We start from the raw sequence: 19723 nt of genomic DNA on the forward strand, positions 1-19723 counted from the left end.
TCCTCCTCAGACTCTGTCATCAGTCCTGAGAACCTTTCAGTTCCCTGCCACCAAAAGGCATTATGGCATGTCCAATCAGCTCCCCCAAAGCAGGCTGTGATAAAGATTTGGGTACAGGTAGTTTATTTAGGAGATGGTCCCAGGAAATATGATAACCATTTGCTTGTCCTTCCACCCATGCATCCATCCATCCATCCATCCATCCATCCATCCATCTATCCATCCATCCATCCATCAATTCATCCACATAACCACCCACCCAACCATACATACATCTGTCCATCCGCTCAACCGTCCATCCATCCATCCATCCATCCATCCACCTACTATTTATTGCCATCTTCTCTATTCCCAGCTGGACTCTAAGGACTCAGGTGATCAGATGTGGTCCCTGACCTTGAGGAGCCCTCCTCCTCTAGCAACCGTCACGGATCCCACTGCTGAGTCTTTTTTTTCACTCAGTGCTGTGACACAGCCCAAGAAGGAAACCTTGGTTCTGCCTCTCTGTGACCCTATCTTGGTTCTAGGAAGCATGGGGCCCAAGGGCAAACACTCAAACTTGATTCCCTTCTTGGTTTCTCAGGCTCTGTTCACATAAGCCCAAGGCAACCTCATGCCCCATAAAACATTAAAATGTCCCAGAAATTCCAACATAGTGGGTCCAAACGCTGCCTCACCCAGCCTGCCCCTTCCAACCCGCAACCCCCCAGAACACTTCCGTCAGATCACTCTAGTTTTCGACTGGCGCCCTGTGGCCACTGAGGCCGGGCCTCGGGCTTCTGATTCCCAGTGGTGGCCAGAGGTGACCCCATGTGCACTGACCTCTCCCGGAAGTACTTGATGGCCTCAGGGTCTATGAAGGTCGGCTCCTCCCGGTAGCCCTGCTCAAAGACCTTGCGCTTGTGCCGGAACTCAATGACCGTCTTGGTGTAGGAGTTGAGCGTGGTGACAGAGGCTGCCATGCAGCAGGTAAAGGAGCCCCACGCCAGGCTGCCAAGAGACGAGGAGAGAGGTGCCACGGTGAGGGTGGGCAGGGGACAGAAAACCACACCCACCAGACATCCGGACCTGAGCATGTGCTGCTGCAGAGAAGAGTAAGACTTGATCCCTGCCCCACCCGTGGTCTGGCCTGGGAGACAGCATTATCTGTACACTGTGATGCAGACACCACAGAGGTCATCACTGGGAGGCAAGAAGAGAGCGAGTCATTCCATCCACAGGTTGGCATCAGGGAAAGTGACCAAAATACAACAACGCCTGCAGTCGGTCTTGGAGGATGAGTGAGAGTTTACTAGGGGGAACAGCATTCCAGGAGGAGGGAAGAGCACGTGTAAAGGCGTGGAGACAGGAGGCAGTAGGAAGCACGCCACAAACCGTAGGAGGTTTGAGGTGCCGAGTGAGGGAGTGTGAGGTTAGTTGGAGTTGATGATGGAAAAGCAGAGGGGGCTCAGACGCCCTAGTAGCTGATTTTCCATGAGAGTTAAATCACCCTTGTTCCCGAGTGACCTTGGCAAAGGTGTTTCGCCTGTCTGCCTCATAGAGTACCATGTCACAGGCCTGTTGCAAAGATTAAAGGAAACGACCCATTAAAAATATCTTAGAACAGCACCTGGAAATAGCAGGCACTCAAGAAAGGTTTGCCCTCGTTACTGCCATCACTATTATCAACATCCTCACTACCCACTTTTTTTTTTTTTTTAAATTGGGATAGAGTTGCTTTACCGTGTTGTGTTAGTTTCTGCTGCACAGCGAAGTGAAATCAGCCATATGTATACATAGATCCCCTCTTTTCTGGATTTCCTTCCCATTTAGGTCCCCACAGAGCACTGAGTAGAGTTCCCTGGGCTACACAGCAGGTTCTCATTAGTTATCTATTTTATACATATTAGTGTATATATGTCAGTCCCAATCTCCCCATTTAGCTGACTTGGTTTCCAAGCTCTTTCTCTGTTAGATTAAGGCTCTCTGCTCACACCTCCTCCAGGCACAGCTGGGGACTCCTGGCTGCGCTCACCTGATGTGGATGTCAACCAGAGCTGGAGAATCTGTCCCGTCCACATCTGGAGAGAAGGGAAGGGGGGTGTGGAGCTAGGAGAGTCAGCTGGCCAGGCTGCTGGTCTTCTCTGCTCCAGCGTCCACTCTAGAAATGGCCTCCTGCCTGCTTCCTCTGATCAAGACCGTGCAGTAACATGTAGAACCAGAAGTGGGGTACCCGCCTTGCTCCAGTTGCACCCGGTCTGGTTCCCAGGTACCTGTTGCCCAGTCTCTGTCTTGATAACTGGTTTCCTACACATCAAGGGCTCAGTTTTGCTGCTGCCAACGCTGCGCCGTCTCAGGGCCTCCAGCCTCCCCTTCCACCAGCCACCCATTGGGTCTCTCAACATCACCACCCCTGCATTCCTCAAGGTCAGTGCAGCCCACCTCCCATACCCACTGCTCTTCTCTGTGTCAGCCTCAGAAGGAAAGCAAGGGGAAATCTGAGGATTCCGCCTTTCTCCCAGGGATCCCCATTCATCATCCCTCCCTTATCGCAAAACCCTTTAGGAGGGGGCTTCCCTGGTGGCGCAGTGGTTGAGAGTCCGCCTGCCGATGCAGCGGACGTGGGTTCGTGCCCCGGTCCGGGAAGATCCCACATGCCGCAGAGAGGCTGGGCCCGTAGGCCATGGCTGCTGAGCCTGCACGTCCGGAGCCTGTGCTCCGCAACGGGAGAGGCCACAACAGTGAGAGGCCCACGTACCGGAAAAAAACAAAAACAAAACAAACAAACAAACAAAAAAACCTTTAGGAGATTCCCCTGTTTTTTCATCAGAAACTAATTTAGGTCCTCTAGAAACTCTGAGTATCTATAATAGACAGCTGCAGGGTGTCAGTCTGGCCCCTCGAAGAACTGCCCTGTCCATCAAAGGGCGTAGTAGGTGATCCCACCCTACTGTTCACAGATGATTGGAGGAGGGCCGAACATCTGTCCCAAGCTGGTCCAGTCAGATACATTGTTCTCTCTTCTGAACAATGAAACTGAAGAGTCTAGCTCAATCTGGGATGTCTGTTTGAACTAGAGTGATGGAAATTCAGAACATGAGGACAGAGAATGAAGAAGCAGGCTTTTTCTGGGATTCCATGAGTACACGTATGTTGGTTTGGCCTGACCAGCACCCATTCTGTAAAGGGACCACTACTCCCCTCCTCTTGGGCCGTGTGGTTCCTGTGGGGTTGGCCTCACCCTCAAACTTTAGGGGTGTGCACATGACCTAGGCCTGGCCAAGGAGAGTGTCACTTCCATCTGGCCACAGTAATTGGTTCAGGGATGGACATGTGACACCCTGATGAGGCTATTGAGACTCATTCCCAGGACTTTTGCTGAAGCTATTGGGAAACAGGGCTCATCTTTCTTCTGGGGTGCCAAGCTGGTGGGATTTGAGCCAGGAGCTGCTGGAGCCCATTTGGTCACCCCCCCGCCCCCCCCCCCCCGAGAACGAAGCTGACTCAAAAGGAAGCAGAGCCGCAAAAAGGAGCTAGATCCCTGAGTTGAAGCCATTACTCCTGGACTTTCAATTATAGGAGCCCAAATGCCTTTTTTGGATTTTTTTCCCCCCTCAAGCCAGTTTGAATTGGGTTTCTTTCATTGGCAACAAAAGTTCTTATACAATTACTTTCTATAAATTCCCTTCTTTTGCATAAGTTCCCTTTGAAGTAATTTTCTAGTTTTTACAACCAGGGATCTTTACTCTGAACAGGTCTAACTCTCAACTCTGATGACTCAAGCAAGATGGCGCATCACATTTTACCACATACCCCTGTTTAATTTCACCACAGTCCTCATAACACCCTGCACTTCTCTTGTGTCTTTTTTTTTCTTCTTTTTTCTTCTTGTGCCTTTTTATCTATTATTTTTTTATTCTTTGTTTTTATTTTTATTATTATTATTTTTTTTTTTTTGCGGTACGCAGGCCTCTCACTGTTGTGGCCTCTCCCGCTGCGGAGCACAGGCTCCGGACGCGCAGGCTCTGGACGCGCAGGCCCAGCGGCCATGGCTCACGGGCCCAGCCGCTCCGCGGCACGTGGGATCTTCCCGGACCGGGGCACGAACCCGTGTCCCCTGCATCGGCAGGCAGACTCTCAACCACTGCGCCACCAGGGAAGCCCCTATTCTTTGTTTTTAAATTAAACATTTTATTTTGAGATCATTACAGATTCACATGCAGTTGTAGGAGGTGATTCAGAGAGATCCCTGTGTACTCTTTACCCAGTTTCCCCCAATGGTAACATCTTGCAAATATAGTAACAACCGGGATAGTGACACTGATACAGTCAGGATACAAAACATTTCCATCCATCACCACAGTGATCCCTCCTGTTGCCATTTTATAGGCATACCCACATGGCTCCCAACCTCTGGCAACCACTCATCAGTTCTTCGTTCCTATAATCTCGTCATGTCAAGAATGCTGCAGTAACGGGGTCACCCAGTATGTATGTTTGGGGTTGCCTTTTTTGCTCAGTATAGTTCTCTGGAGATTCATCCAAGTTGTGTGTAGCAAGCATTTGTTCCTTTATATCGCTGCATCGGATTCCTAGAGCAACGTATGAGCTGCTCCACACTCTCACCAGCGTTTGGCACTGTCACTATTTATTAATTTTAGCTATTCTGAGAGACATGTAGAAATATCTCATTGTGGCTTTCATTTGCATTTCCCTAATGGCTAATGGTGTTGAACACCTTTTCATTTGCTTATTTGCCATCTGTGTATCCTCTTTGGTAAAATGGCTGTTCACGTTTTTTGCCCACTTGCTTTCTTTTTATAAATTTATTTATTTATTTTTGGTTGCGTTGGGTCTTAGGTGCTGTGCACAGGCTTTCTCCAGTTGCAGCAAGCGGAGGCTACTGTTCCTTGCAGTGCGCGGGCTTCTTATTGTGGTGGATTCTCTTGTTGCGGAGCATGGGCTCTAGGTGCGTGGGCTTTTAGTAGTTGTGGCTTGCGGGCTCTAGAGCGCAGGCTCAGTTGTGGCGCGCGGGCCTAGCCGCTCTGCGGCATGTGGGGTCCTCCCGGACCAGGACTCAAACCCACTTCCTCTGCATTGGCAGGTGGACTCCCAACCACTGCGCCACCAGGGAAGTCCTGCCCACTTTCTAACTGGATTGTTTTGCTCTTGTTGTTATTTACTGTTGAGTTTTGAGAGTTTTTATATATCCTAGATATTAGTTCTTTGTCAAATATGTGGTTTCCAATAGTTTCTATCAGTCTGTAGCTTATCTTTTCAACCTCTTAACAAGGTTTTTCGCACAGCAGAAGTGTTTAATTTTTTTAAATTAATTAATTAATTAAATTTTTGGCTGCATTGGGTCTTCGTTGCTGCGCGTGGGCTTTCTCTAGTTGCGGTGAGCAGGGGCTACTCTTCGTTGCAATGCGTGGACTTCTCATCGCGGTGGCTTCTCTTGTTTTGGAGCACGGGCTCCACAGCGTGCCGGCTTCTGCAGTTGCAGCACACGGGCTCAGTAGTTGTGGCTTGCGGGCTCTAGAGCGCAGGCTCAGTCGTTGTGGCGCACGGGCTTAGTTGCTCCGCGGCATGTGGGATCTTCCCGGACCAGGGCTCGAACCCATGTCCCTGCATTGGCAGGAGGATTCTTAACCACTGCGCCACCAGGGAAGTCCCAAAAGTGTTTAATTTTGATGAAATCCATTTTATCAATTTTTCCTTTGACGCTTTTGACGTCAAGTCTAAGAACTCTTTGCCAGGTCTAAATCCCAAAGATTTTCTCCTAATTTTTTTCTAAAAATTTTATAGTTTTACATTTTATATCGAGGACAATGATCCATTCAGAGTTACTTTTTATATAAAGTAAGGAGTTTAGATCAAGATTGGGTTTTGTTTGTTCGTTTGTCACCATTTGTTGAAAAAGTTATTCCCTGTTCCACTGAATGGATTTACACCTTTGTCAAAAATCAGTTGGGCATATTTGTGTGGGTCTATTTCTGGGTTCTTTGCTCTGTTCCATTGATCTGTAGGCCTATCCTTCCACCAACACTACACAGTCTGGATTACTGTAGCTATATAGTAAGTCTTGAAACTGGGTAACCTGATCCGTCCTGCTTTATTCTTCTTTCTCAAAATTGTTTTAGCTATTCTCGTTCCTTTACCTTTCCTAATAAGTTTTAGAATAATCTGGTCTAAACCTACAAGAAATGTTGCTGAGATTTTAATGGGAATTGCATTAAACCTCTTTCCCAACTTGAGGAGAATCAACATCTTTACCGTGAACATGGTGTATCTCTCCATTTATTGAGATCTTCTTCTATTTCTTTCATTAGCATTTTGTGGTTTTCAACAAGCAAGTCAAGTAGCTGTTTTGTTAGATTTATGACTATTTCACTTTTTGAAGTGTACATGGTATTGTATTATTTAGTTTTGTTGCCCAACAGTTTTTTCTAGCTTATAGAAATATAATTGATTTTTTTGTATTTTTATCTTGTATCCTGACACCATACTGAACTCATTTATTAGCTCTAGGCATTTTGGAGGGGGTAGATTTCTTAGACTTTTCTACAGAGACAATCATGTCATCTGCAAATAGGTGTAGCTTATTTCTTCCTTTCCAATCTCTATGCGTTTTACTTACTTTTCATGCCTTACTGCACTAGCAAGAACTTCCAGCACTATGTTGAGTAAGAGTGGTGTCCCCAGTCTTAGGGAGAAAGCATTCAACCTTTCACCATTAAGTATAATGTTAGCTGTAGGTGTTTGTAGATGCTCTTTGCCAAGTTGAGGAAGTTTCTCTCTATTCCTAGCTTTCTGCAAGTTTTTTTAAAAAATCACAAATGGATGTTGAATTTTATCAAACTTTTTTCTGCATTGATTGATATGATTATGTGGTTTTCACTTTACGTCCCTTAATCTTCTGCCATCAATAATACAATTGCCTTAAATATTTCCTGAGTAATTTAGAACCACATCAGACCACATTATAATTTTTGCTTCAATCATCATGCATGATTCAGAAAATTCAAGAGAAAAAGTAAAAATGTTCTTTCTTCATTCCTAACATTCCAAGATGCCTTCTTTAATTTTTTTTTTTTTTTTCCTGTTTAGAGAACTCCTTTGGCCATTCTTTTAGGATAGGTCTGCTGACAACAAATTTTCTTAGTTTTCCGTCATCTGAGAATGTCTTGATCCGCCCTTTCCTTTCCTAAAGGATATTTTTGCTAGAAATGGAATTCTGAATTCTTTTCTTTCAGGAGTTGAAATGTCATGTCACTTCCTTCTAGCCCCATGGTTTCTGATGCAAAATCCCCTGTTTAAATTGGTTTACCCTACAGTTAAGGTATTGTATCTCTCTTGCTGCTTTCAATATTTTTTTCTTTCTTTTTTCTTTTTTTTTCTTTTGCGGTACATGGACCTCTCACTGTTGTGGCCTCTCCCGTTGCGGAGCACAGGCTCCAGACGCGCAGGATCAGTGGCCATGGCTCACGGGCCCAGCCGATCCGCGGCATGTGGGATCTTCCCAGACCGGGGCACGAACCCATGTCCCCTGCATTGGCAGGCGGACTCTCAACCACTGCGCCACCAGGGAAGCCCAATTTTGTTTTTTTCTTTGACTTCAGGTTTTTTAAAAACACAGATGTATCATAGTGTGGATTTCTTTGGGTTTATCCTGTTTGGGTATCCACTCAGCTTGACTCTGTAGGTTTATGTCTTTTACAAAATTGGGGAGTTTTTCAGCCATTATTTCTCTGAGTATTTTTTCAGCATCCTCTTTCCTCTCCCCTTCTGGCACTCCAACGTTAGATCTTTTGTTATAGTCCCAGAGGTCCTTGAGGCTCTGTTCATTTTTTTAAAGTCTATTTTCTCTCTATTGTTCAGATCAGGTAACTTCTATCTTCAAGTTCACTGATTCTTTCCTCTGTCCTCTCCATTCTGCTGTTGATCCCACTCACTGAAGTTTTTATTTCAGTTATTGTATTTTTCAGTTCTAAAATTTCAGCTTGTTTCTTCTTCATATTTTCTAGTTCTTTCCCGAGACTTATTTCTTTCCTGAGACTTTCTATTTTTTCATTTGTTTCAAGGGTGTTTGTAATTGCTTGTTGAAGCATCTTCATGATTGCTTTAGAATCTTTCTCAGATGATTCTAACATCTCTGTTATCTCAGTATTGGGATTTTGTCTTTTTACTTTCAGGTTGAGATCTTCCCAGGTCTCGATATGGTGAATGATTTTTAGTTGCAAACTTGACATTTGGGGTATTTTTTTAATGAGACTCTGGATCTTGTTTAAACCTTCTGCTTTAGCTGACTTCCTCTGACACTGTTCTGACACAGGAAGGGGGAACACTGCCTTGTTAATGCCAGGTAGGAGTAGAAGTCCAGGTTTCCCACTGGGCCACCACTGACATTCAAGATGGAAAGGTTCCTGGTTACTGCTGGGCAGGGGTGGGAGTTCTGACCCCCTTAGGCCTTTGTAGATACCACTCTGGTTGGGAGGGGCAGAAGTGCCTCATTACTCCTCCCCAATTTGCCTCCACTGACACCACAGGGAGGGGGATGTCTTCATCACCACTGGGCAGTGGCGAAAATCCTGACTCTCCACTACGTCTCCTCTGACACCACTCCAGCAGGGACAGGGAGGGTTCTTACTTGTTACTGCCTACTGGGGATGGGAGTCCAGGCTCTCCAGGTGACCTCCACTGACACTCAGGGGTGGGTAGGGCATATTACCGTCAAGCAGGGCAAAAGTCACAGCTCCCTACTCTGGTACCAGCTCGGCAGGACGTGGGCGTGCAGTTGAGTGCCTCATTATAGCCTGATGCCATGAGATCTAAACTTGGCACGAGTGGGGTAGAGCCACAGGATGGTTTTGCTGTTGTTGTTTGGGGTTTTTTTGTTTGTTTGTTTTTGTTTTTTTCCTGTGATGGGTGACTGGGTAGAGCAGTTATTGCTAAAAGTTTTCTGTCTTGGTAGGCTGGCCCTTTTCTGGTTCTTTGACAAGAAAGCAGACTTTTAGAGGCATTTTTATGGGGTGGGGCACAGGGGGGAGTCAGTGCCTTTTGGCATTTCTGAGTTGTTGATTTCTTCAGCTCCACATCTGGGATGTAGGAGACAAAAAGTACTCACCAGTGTGTTATCCCTTGGGACCTTAGCCAGGCTACTGTCTTCCCTCCACCTGTCAGAGGCTTATTATGTTTGTTTTATATATAATGTCCGGGATTTCAGTTGTACTTAGCAGGAAGGTAGGGAGAAGTGTGTCTGCTCCATCTTCCCAGAAGTGCAAGTCCTTATTATTTGTTTTCGGATTGTCTTCCCCCACACTCCAGAATGTCAGCTTTATGAAAACAGGAGCTTTATTTCATTCACTGCTATTTCCTTAGCACCTGAAACAGTGCCTGGCACATAGCAGGTGCTCAATAAATATTTGTAGAATGAATAAATACAGATAAAATAAAAGCAGATAGAAAAAAACCCGTTCTGGTTTTGATGTGGGTGAGGGGTTCAGGGGTGCATCTGTGAGTCTTCAACCTCCCTGCTCCCCAAAACCCCCGGCCCTCAGGCCCCCATGCAGAGCACAGATTGAAAACTTCACGTCTGGGACGCCTGCTGGTGTTTGCAGCTTACATGGCTGGACTGGTACAGTGAGGCACATGGGTGGTTGGCCTGGTTTTTGGAGACAAGGACAGAGTGGACACTGTGACACGGATGGGGGAGGGGAAGGGGAGTGGCTGTCAACTAACTCTCTGTCTTCTGGGAGCTATAGGGGTGGGTCGGGGGATGCTAGGGGACCAGATTCAGAGATGCATGGATGCCACCTTGAAATCCACCCCAGGCCCTGCTCGGTGGAAAGATTGTACCTGGTCACTGAGGGAGGCAGCCCCCGTCCACCTGCAGGCCAGATGGGCATAGGGTCACTGTGTGGGGCAGGACATGGTGCAGATGCTCCTAAGGTAGGCCATCCTCAGTGCGTGTGAACTGAAGGAGCCAGGAGGTGATGACGGCAGGTTCTGGGGGCCCAGCTGGTCCATCCACGGCCGCAGGGCACCCTTGGGCACCACACTGCTCTCTCCCTGCCCTGTTCTTAGAGAAAAGGAGGCCAGTGCCACCTGCCTAGGAGGGGGGATGAGTAAGAGCAAGAGATTCCTGCGGACCACACAGCCTCTCGGTAACACCAGCAAACACCCTGTCCAGTGGTTCTTTGCAGCCAAGGCTCTTCCAGAACCCCCCTCCTCCTGCTGCAAGAGATCAACTTGCTGAAATGCCAGCTCAGCCCTGCAGAGAGGGCAGGGCAGCCTGGGATCCCCAGAGAGGGAAAGGGCTAACCTGCTGTTTCCACAGGGTCATGTAGACTGAAAAGGAGGGGAGGGGAAGAAAGGAGGACAGTGGTGAGGCCACCACATGACACACAGATGGGCCCCAGAAGCAAACAGAGAGGGACCACCCTCCTGGGACCTGGCCTAATTTGCTACTCTCACTGCGTGACCTGGGACAAACTACTTAACCTCTCTGGGCATCCAGCTTTTATAAGCTACAACTCCATGATGTTCTACTACCCTCATTCTGTCATGTGAATGCTCAGGATTGGGGTTTCACCGTGTGTGCTAGGGTAGGAGGGCCCCTTTATCCACCTCTCTCCATTTTGATCAAATGCAAAGCGGAAGTAGAAAGTGACTAGCTTTCCATTCTCCCACCATCACCAGGAAAACTGACATGTTGACATTCCAACCGGGATCACAAACTCCAATTCCTGCAAGGTCAGACAAATGACTAAGTGAGGAAATTGTAAGGCAAGGGGAGGCAACAGGGAGCAGTGGGGACTTGGGTAAAGTAGAGAGCAGGTGCCTCATCTAAAGGGGGCAGCCTCTACTCAGCTGAAGCTGACTGCTGCCATGTGGCAATGCAGGCTAGACACAGACATACCTTCCAATAGTCAAGAGAAGCCAGAAACCTGGATTTTTACGTAAAGTTTTTACGAATTTGAATGACAGAAATAAATGCAAATTAAAAAAAAATAAACCACTGTGGCAGGTCAAACAAAACATCTACAGGCTGGGTTCAGCCCTGGGCTTCACGCAGTTTGGAGCCTCTAAAGCTGATTGTGTGACTCGGGCCTTTGCCCTTTCTGAGCCTGTATCCTCATCCCTCAAGTAGACATGGCAACCCCTCCAAGTGGGAGTCAATGGCAGGACCGGAAAGCTCAGGGCTTGTATAGTGCCTCCTGCTGTGCCTGGTACAAAGTTAGGTGCTGACCAACCTTGCTCTCATCCACCCCTTCCCCACACCAAGCATGTGCTGTGTCCCCGTGCCCCCCATCTGCCAGGGTCTTGCCTTGGCACTGTCATAGGTGGACCTGGAGAGAGTTAAGACAAAGAGCTGAAATAAAGGAGCAGGGAGGAGAGCTGGAGGGACCGGGGTGCAGGGCAGGGATGGGGTTCCGCAGCTTAGTGGGGGCCCACGGAGGGGAGTCTGGGCGTGAGGGGAGGGTGTGGCCAGGGCTGGATCTCAAGGAAACACTAAAGTCCTGAAAACAAGCGTGAGTAGCAAGTCGGGGCAGACTGGGAAGAACGGAGCGCAAGGGGCTGCCTGCAAGCTCACCGATGTCATCCTCTTGGACATTTGGGTCACATGTCTCTCAAAAAGTGACAATGGCATTACCAAAGGCCCAATGTCATTATCACCATTTATAATCGCTGCCACTTACACTTACTGTGTATACACACTTTAAGAGCTGGGTGTCACATGGCCCTCACAATAATAACCCCATTAGACCTGCATTACCGTGATCCCTACTCTAGAGATGAAGAAGCTGAGACTCGGAGAGGATGGGTCGCTTGCGTTTAATAGCAAAACGCATCGAGCACATTCTCTGTGCTAAGTGCCTCATGTGCGTTATTTCACACAGTCTCCAAAGATGCCCCCCACCCCTGAGACACACCTCCTGGGGTTCATGCTTTGTGCACCACGTTCTCCTCGACCCTGGCCCCGTTACTCTCTCTTGACCATCAGAACGCAGCAGACGCGACACTGCGTGTCTTCTGAGGCAGGGTCCTAAAATAAACTTGCAGCTTCCACTTGGATCTCTTGGGACACTCTCCAGGGACCCAACCACCGTGCCTGAGAAGCCAATCTCGCTGACAGCCGAGCTCCCAGTGCCAGCCAGCGCCGACTGCCAGCATTGCGAGGGGCCACCCTGGATGCCTAGCCCAGCGGGGCCCCAGAGGACTGGCCCCAGACAGCATCTGACTGAAACATCGTGGAACAGCCCGGAGCAGGACACCCAGCTGAGTTGGGTCGACCCACTGAACCATAAGAGATAATCACACATTTTTTATTTTAAGCCACTAAGTTTTCTGAGGACGTTTGATAAATCAACAGAGAACTAGAGCACCACTCACAAGAGCCCCGTGACGTGGAAACTCAGGCTGTCCCCATTTTACAGCTGAGGATACTGAGGCGCAGGGAGGGTGAGTGACTTGGCCAGGCCCACCGCTGGTGAAGGTCAGGGTCAGGATCTGCTCCCAAGCTGCCTGATTCCCGAGGCCGCCCCTCAACCACGCCCTTATGCTGCTCACGGTGGCCGGCAGTGCCCGTCAGGGCGAGGTTTGAACCCAGGCTGGTGGACCCCTAACCGTGGAACCTTCGCCTTCCCGTGCACGTGTGGCTCTCGAAAGCTGGTCCCCAACATCCGTTGAGCTCCTCAGAAGCCCCAACCGACAAGCCCCTGCAGCCCGTTCTTCCTCTCCTGCTGGGCCGGGAGACAGAGGCCGGTGCTGTCTTGCTGTGGAGCTGGCCTCCTCCCTGGTGGGGGGCTGGGGGCAGAATTTTGACAAATGGCCGCACACATATTAAACAAGAGAGGTGACACTGCACAGCCCTGGCAAGGCCCCCAGATGCGAGGGATGAAAAATGGGGCTGATCTGTCTTGCGGGCCTCAGTGACAAGGAGAAATGGATCAGACCTAACAGGGGCTGCACACTGGGCACCGGCCTTAAATAAGTCAAATGGGAATTGGGTGCCCCTTGAGAGGCTGGCCTGGGGGGAGCTGAGGAGCAGGGCAGGAGGCCTGGCTTTCAGGGGAAGAAAGGTTCCCGTGGGAGACCAGCAGCCTGGGCTCCAGGCCAGGCGGAGAGCCAGGGGCTGCTGGAAAGAGAGGCACGTCGGGGGAGGGGGTCCGGAATCCTGAGCAAGTGACCCAACCTTTCTGAGCCTCAGTGTCTACATATGCAACAGGGGGGTATCGTGCGCGTTAAATTTCATGTCAGTAACGACAATATTAGAAGAACTAGTGTTCCCTGAGCAGTTACATGTGCCATGTGCTATTAGCCCACCCCCTCTGAGAGGCAGAGTACAGAGGTTGAGAGCGTGGGCTCCAGAGCCAGACTGCCTGCGTTCAAATCCCAGCTCCGCTGCTCACAAGCTGGATGACCCTGGACAGGTTACTTAAGTTCTCTGTGCCTCAGTTTCCCCTCCATGAACCACCTACCTCATAGCGCTGTGGTGAGGTTTCCCCACGACTGTTCTACTTAAAGGGATCAGGGTCTGTGTTGATGGGTCAAGGTCCCTTTAGGGCACATGCCTTTAGCTTTAAGGGGGCGGAGCCAAGCAGAGAGTGGGAAGGGGCAGAAAAACAGCAGGAGTGCCCACGGGTCACAATCAAAGCCTTTCTTGCTGCATTCTGACCACCTTCCCCCCAAGACGCCCTCTCACGGGCAAGTCTTTGCACCTGCCATTCCCCTGTCCAACACGCTATCTTATTCCCTCCTCCACCAGCTTGCCTGACCAAATTCTCCCCCGAGGACCCTCCCCAGGGGAAGCTGGGTCAGTGACACTTTCTCTGTGCTTCCGTGGCTGTCTGTGACTCCCCCCACCCCGAGCCAACCACCCACATCATAGCATGGGTTCAGAGTACTGCTTGTCCATTGTCTTAATCCCCTGTTACCACACTGTCTCAGCCACTGCTGTACCCCCAGCACCAGCTGCCCCCAAATAAGTGCTCACTCGGTTAATATGTGTTAAATGACTGAGTGGATAAATGCCCCTAGGCACCAGAACCGGACCTGGATGCCCTGCGTAACAGACAGCTGTGGTCACTGTCTTTGCCAGTGCACATTCCTCCTTTTGAGAACACCTCGCTCCGCCCTTGCCCCACCCCCAGTTATCCATTAGAGGACCTCTCCTCCATCTTCCTGTCCAAGAGTTTGGATGGGGCAACCCCACCCTCTGCACCACATGACTTAGGCCAGACAGTTAGAGCAGCTGAGTCTCCTCGGGGTCTAAATCATTGGTTGCAGTATGGTCACATGACTTAAGCTAACTCAGTGAAAGTCATAAACAAGATTTTGTCTGGCGATATTGGAAAGAGGCCCCAACTCTCTGCTGGTATTGCTACCTTTGTAACATGTAAGCCTAGAACTGGGCTTGGTGACCACATGTGCTACCACCTGGGGAAAAGCTGCTTATGAATAGAGCCGCCAAAGAGAGAATGGAGTCAGAAGTGGGGAGAGAACGACTGAGTTCCTGATCCATCACCTGACCACCTGGATCCAGCTGTGCCTGAAGCAGACATTGCGGTAGCTCACCCAGCATCCATTCCACCCACTTACCATGTGAGAGTTTTGGACTCATTCCTCGTTCCAGAGGAATGGTCCAGCTGAGCCAATGTGCTCATGACACTCCCCCAGCCATGGTGACAATGTAGAAGAGAGAAAATGACTTAAGTTGGGCTTCTCAGAGGGAAGCTTGCGACTTTAGTGAATGTTAGAGAAAGAGCTCTTTCCCCCCCTGTATGTGGAGGAAGAAGCACCAGCTTCAAAGACGCTTTCTCACCACTAGGAGGGAAGCCCACCCAGGGACAGAGGTAACATGGGGAGTGGGCAACGCTCGGGTGACCACAGAGGAAGAAAACTCAGCCCTGATGACAGCAGAAACTCTGGATCAAACGTTCCCTGAAGTCCATGCCAAGCTGCACTTTCCATTTACAGGAACCAAGGTATTTCCTCATTGATTGGACTGAGGTGGGTGGGTTCTTCTGTTACAATCCATGCCCCCACCCCCAGCTGAGCCAACTGGGCTTTTCAGTTCCATGAACTAATACACACCTCCTGTTTACTTAATCTTGGGACTCTATCACCACAAGCCAAAGAATCTTGACGGATGCTGCCTTTCTCTTGCACACCGTGCTCTGAGGTGCTGGCCCCTACAGTCAGAACCCTTCACCAGGCTCTCAACAGCTTCCATCCCACCTTGCAGAGCAGCCTCTAAGGCAGAGGCTGGCCAACTTTATCTGTAAAGGGCCAGATGGTAAATATTTTAGGCTTAGTGGGCCATTCAGTCTCTGTCACAACCGCTCAGCTCTGCCATTGTAGCGTGAAAGCAGCTGTAGACAATATGTAAACAATAAGCTTGGCTATATCCCGAGAAAACTTTATGGACACTGAAATCTGAATTTCCCGAGAAAACTTTATGGACACTGAAATCTGAATTTCCCGAGAAAACTTTATGGACACTGAAATCTGAATTTCCCGAGAAAACTTTATGGACACTGAAATCTGAATTTCCCGAGGAAACTTTATGGACGCTGAAATCTGAATTTCCCGAGAAAACTTTATGGACACTGAAATCTGAATTTCCCATCATTTTCGCATGTCCCCAAATATTTTTCTTCTTTCGATTCATCTGTTCAAGCCTTTAAAAATGTAAAAACCATCCTTAGGTTGAGGGCTACATAAAAACAGGTGATGGGCTGGATTTGGCCCAGAGGCCATAGTTTGTCAACCTCAGCTCTAGGATCTCAAAGCATCTTTGGACTCCGGGCTTCCCCCCGATGCCCCACCTTCCTCTGTTTCCCAATTGGGTTGAGCTACTGAAGTTCCAGCATGCCTCGGGGCTCTGGTGTCTGAAAGTCAAAAGCCACTTACCAGAAGGACCACCCGTAGTCCCAGGAATGGGGCCTCCAGTCTTCAGGGCCGAGGCTCACGGTGACCTGGAACACCTGCGTGTACATCATGTGGGCTACCATTCCCAGGAGGCCTGTGAGGGGGGAGCAGGACAAGGTGTCAGGAAGCAAGGTGGGGCTTTGTCTGCCCACCAGGGGCCTGTTAGTGCTGGGGAGAGCATGAACCCCCAGGGAAGGACAGGCAGCAGGACTGGAACACGGAAGACCAGAGGGCAGTGGTTCTCTAAGCCTGCCAAGGAGTTTGAGTTGAGCCCGAGGGCAAAGGGAGACCCTGGAGAAATGTAAACAAGGGAGACACAGAGTCAGATCTGCTTCTGGATGGGGCAAAGTTTTTCTGTCAGGGGCCAGATAAGTAAACATTTTAGGCTTTCTGGGTTTCAACTCTCCTGTGGCAGCACAAAGGAGCCACAGACAGTACATGAAGGGATGAGCATGGCCGTGGACCAATCAAACTTTATTTACAAAAGCAGGCCTTGGGCTGGATTTAGCCTGTGGGCCAGAGTTTGCTGATACCTGTGTTAGAAGGTCATTTGGGAGAAGCTGCTTAGAGAATGTTGATCAAACCGCAGGTCTTGACTCACTAGACTAGTGGATTGTGAAGTCAACTTCATGGATTGCAACCAGCATTTAAAACAAACAAATACGGGCTTCCCTGGTGGCGCAGTGGTTAAGAATCTGCCTGCCAATGCAGGGGACACCGGTTTGAGCCCTGGTCCGGTTTGAGCCCTGGTCCGGGAAGATCCCATATGCCGTGCTCCACGTGCCTAGAGCCTGTGCTCTGCAACAAGAGAAGCCACCGCAATGAGAAGCCCGCAACTAGAGAAACCTGCGCGCAGCAGCGAAGACCCAACACAGCCAAAAATTAATTAATTAGTTAATTTTAAAAAATTTAAAAAAATAAACAAACAAGAGTGGAATGGAACAGATATCTGATACCATCAAATGTAGCAGAAGTAAATATTGTTTTGTGAAACTTTTCTATACATGTTCTATACATGTGTGTGTCCACGCGTGCACGCACGTGCGTGTGTATAGTGATTGTAATATGAAATGTTTTTCCATGCTCATGTCAAAAATCTTGAAACCCACTGGCTGGGAGAACTCTGATTCCAAGGGATCTGAGTGGGAATCCTTTTCCACCACGTTTCCACTGTGTGGCCCTGGGCGAGGCACCTCACTCTTCTGAGCTTCAGGTCTTTCAACCCTAAGATGAGGATTATGACAAGTAAGGTGAAAAGTGGCTGAAATGAAGCAAGGCAGCATCCATGTCTGCTGCCCAGCGGGCATGCAATCGTTACAGTTACCAGGATCATTATGAACCTGGGGACATTGCTCGTGTGGACTATGGCATCTGGAGCCTTTGTGGGCTAACTGGCGTGGACCTAATTTTCAGATGGAGTGATACGGTATTGATGAGGAGGGAAGAGATAGACGACAAGAGGAAGGAAGGAAACCAACAATGCATGTGCACCTACTGTGTGCCAGGCACTCTGTCAGACTCGTTCACCTCCATTACAGAATTATCTTTTAATCTTCATGACAACCCTCTGAAGTAAGTATGATGATGTGGGCCATGTACCGCTGTTCAGGCTGCCCACTGCACATCTCCATAGGGCTCCATTCATATCACAGTCTATGTGCACATCACTCCCTGGAGTTGAAGCAGACCCACACCTCCAAGGCTGTATATAGTAGTCCTGAATATGATTATTCCCATTTTACAGGTGAGAAAACAGAAGTTCAGAGTGGTCAAGTCTGTCCCAGGTCACAAAGGGAGTAGATGGCTTAGTTGTGACGGGGGCCCAGATCCAAATGCCCTTAAAGCCAGGGCTCTTCCCATGCTGCCTAGAATGCGTCTGTCCTCCCCTTGTTGCCCCAGTCACCCTTTCCCCTATGGAGACGAGAGAAGAGATGGAGATAAGGAGAGAAGGGGTAGAGATAAGGAAAGACAGAAATAAAGAGGCAGTGAGGTACCGAGTCCTGAAACCCAGCCTTGCGGGCAGGTGTGAGGGCAAAGGGGGACACCCTGAGTTGTCATGGTGTGAAGGTAAATGTTTAACACCAGGTTCCCCAAAGAGGGAGAGAGAGAGAGAGAAAAAAAAGCTATGATTTGTAGCGTTTGCCAATTTCCATGGTGTGAATAATCCCACCATGGCCAATTTCAAGCTACCCGTGTAATGTCACTGAAAGCGAGTAGACAAGAGGGGTGCACAGTCGGGTCTCGGGAGCTGAGCCAGCAGGATGCAGCACACCTGTCTCCTTGCAGCCACCTGACCCCAGGCCCCACGGAGACAGAGGACTCAGAGCTGGTTGCCTGTATCTCTGGGCCGGGGCCAGCCCCTCAGGGACCTCTGGCCGCAGATGACAGCTGCTCTCCAGGGCTGGCGGGGAGCACCTGAGTCAGGAAATCCAGGGAGAGGGTGACTGTGACAGGTGCTGAGGCCCCCAGAGATCCCCTAAAGGCTCAGCCTTCCCCAGCTGTCTCTGCCAGGCTTAGACCCCATCCTCAGTCATACCCCGGCAGGTATGCTAGAAGCCTCTAGGGTCCCCTCTGCCTTGGCTCAGTTTGTTAGAAGGAGACAAGGGCTGAGCCACGTGGGTATCTTATTTATCTTTACTTGACACAATTCCTGGTCAACTTCCAAGAGGTACATGACAGACGTACCTTATTCTTTGGAACTGATGCATAAGATTCCCTGATAATGACACACCATGTTTTATTTATCCAATCAGTTGATGGTATTTAAGTCATTTCCAGCTTTTTGCTCTCTAAGCAATGCTGCAATGAACACGTTTCTACAAGTCTCTCTGTGCGGACAAGCAAGTATGTCTCCAGCGTGAACAAGAGGAATTGCCAGGTCGTAAAGCACGTGCATTTTAAATTTTAATCAGCGTCAGTGACCTGCTCTCCTGAGCAGAGGTACCGTGTCGTACTTCCGCCAGCTTCGTGAGAGTCCTCACCCAAATCCTCACCGATACTTGATGTTATAAAACATGAACAATTTTGCCCATTGCATGGTAAAAAATGACACCTCAACATTGTTTTAAGTTTTATAATTTCCCTCATTACTAGTGAGCTTGGGCATTTTTCATGTTATTTATTAACCATTGTTATTTCTTCTTCTATGACTGTGCTTGTCTGTATCCTTTGTCAATTTCCTTTTATTAAAAATCTTTCTCCTTATCAACTGACAGAAATTCTTTATATATTCTGGATACTAAACCTGTCTACTGTATAGACTCCAAATAGCTTACTGCTTGTCTTTCCCCCCTGTACAGCACAGGGGAAAAAGCACTTTTTTTTTCACTAATAGATTTATTTTATTTTTTATTTTATTTTATTTATTTATTTGGCTTCATTAGGCCTTCCTTGTGGCATGAGGGCTCTTCATTGTGCCGTGCGAGTTCTGTAGTTGTGGCACGCGGGCTCAGTAGCTGTGGCACACAGGCTTAGTTGCCCCGCGACATGTGGGATCTTAGTTCCCTGACCAGGGATCGAACCCAGTCCCCTGCATTGAAAGGCGGATTCTTAACCGCTGGACCAACAGGGAAGTCCCAGATTTTATTTTTTAGAGCAGTTTTAGGTTTACAGAAAATTAAGCGGAAAATACAGAGAGTTCCAGAGTTCCTAAATGCCCCCTCTCTCTGCCTTCACGGTTTCTCCCATGATTAACATCTTTCAACAGAGTGTATATTTGTTACAGTTGATGAGCCAATAGCGATATATTATTAATGAAATCCACAGTTTACATTAGGGTTCACTCTGTGTTGTACAGTCTATGGATTTTGAC

The 19723-nt window shown here is 48.7% G+C and overlaps 1 protein-coding gene across 2 annotated transcripts in view; it reads right to left on the reverse strand.

Moving 5' to 3' along the window:
- GSG1L (GSG1 like) overlaps nt 1–19723 on the reverse strand; it is a 217980-nt gene that overhangs the window by 25326 nt on the left and 172931 nt on the right. Inside the window, exons 4-5 of one of the 2 annotated variants that reach the window (XM_060031965.1) lie at nt 15895–16006; nt 823–990 (exon numbers count right to left, since the gene is read on the reverse strand). In XM_060031965.1, coding sequence (XP_059887948.1) covers nt 823–990; nt 15895–16006 — 280 coding nt within the window. The remainder of the gene's footprint in view (nt 1–822; nt 991–15894; nt 16007–19723) is intronic. The other variant, XM_060031966.1, reaches the window with a different exon arrangement.

Source organism: Delphinus delphis, chromosome 15 (assembly GCF_949987515.2).
Source record: "Delphinus delphis chromosome 15, mDelDel1.2, whole genome shotgun sequence".
NCBI classification, from domain to species: Eukaryota; Metazoa; Chordata; class Mammalia; order Artiodactyla; family Delphinidae; genus Delphinus; species Delphinus delphis.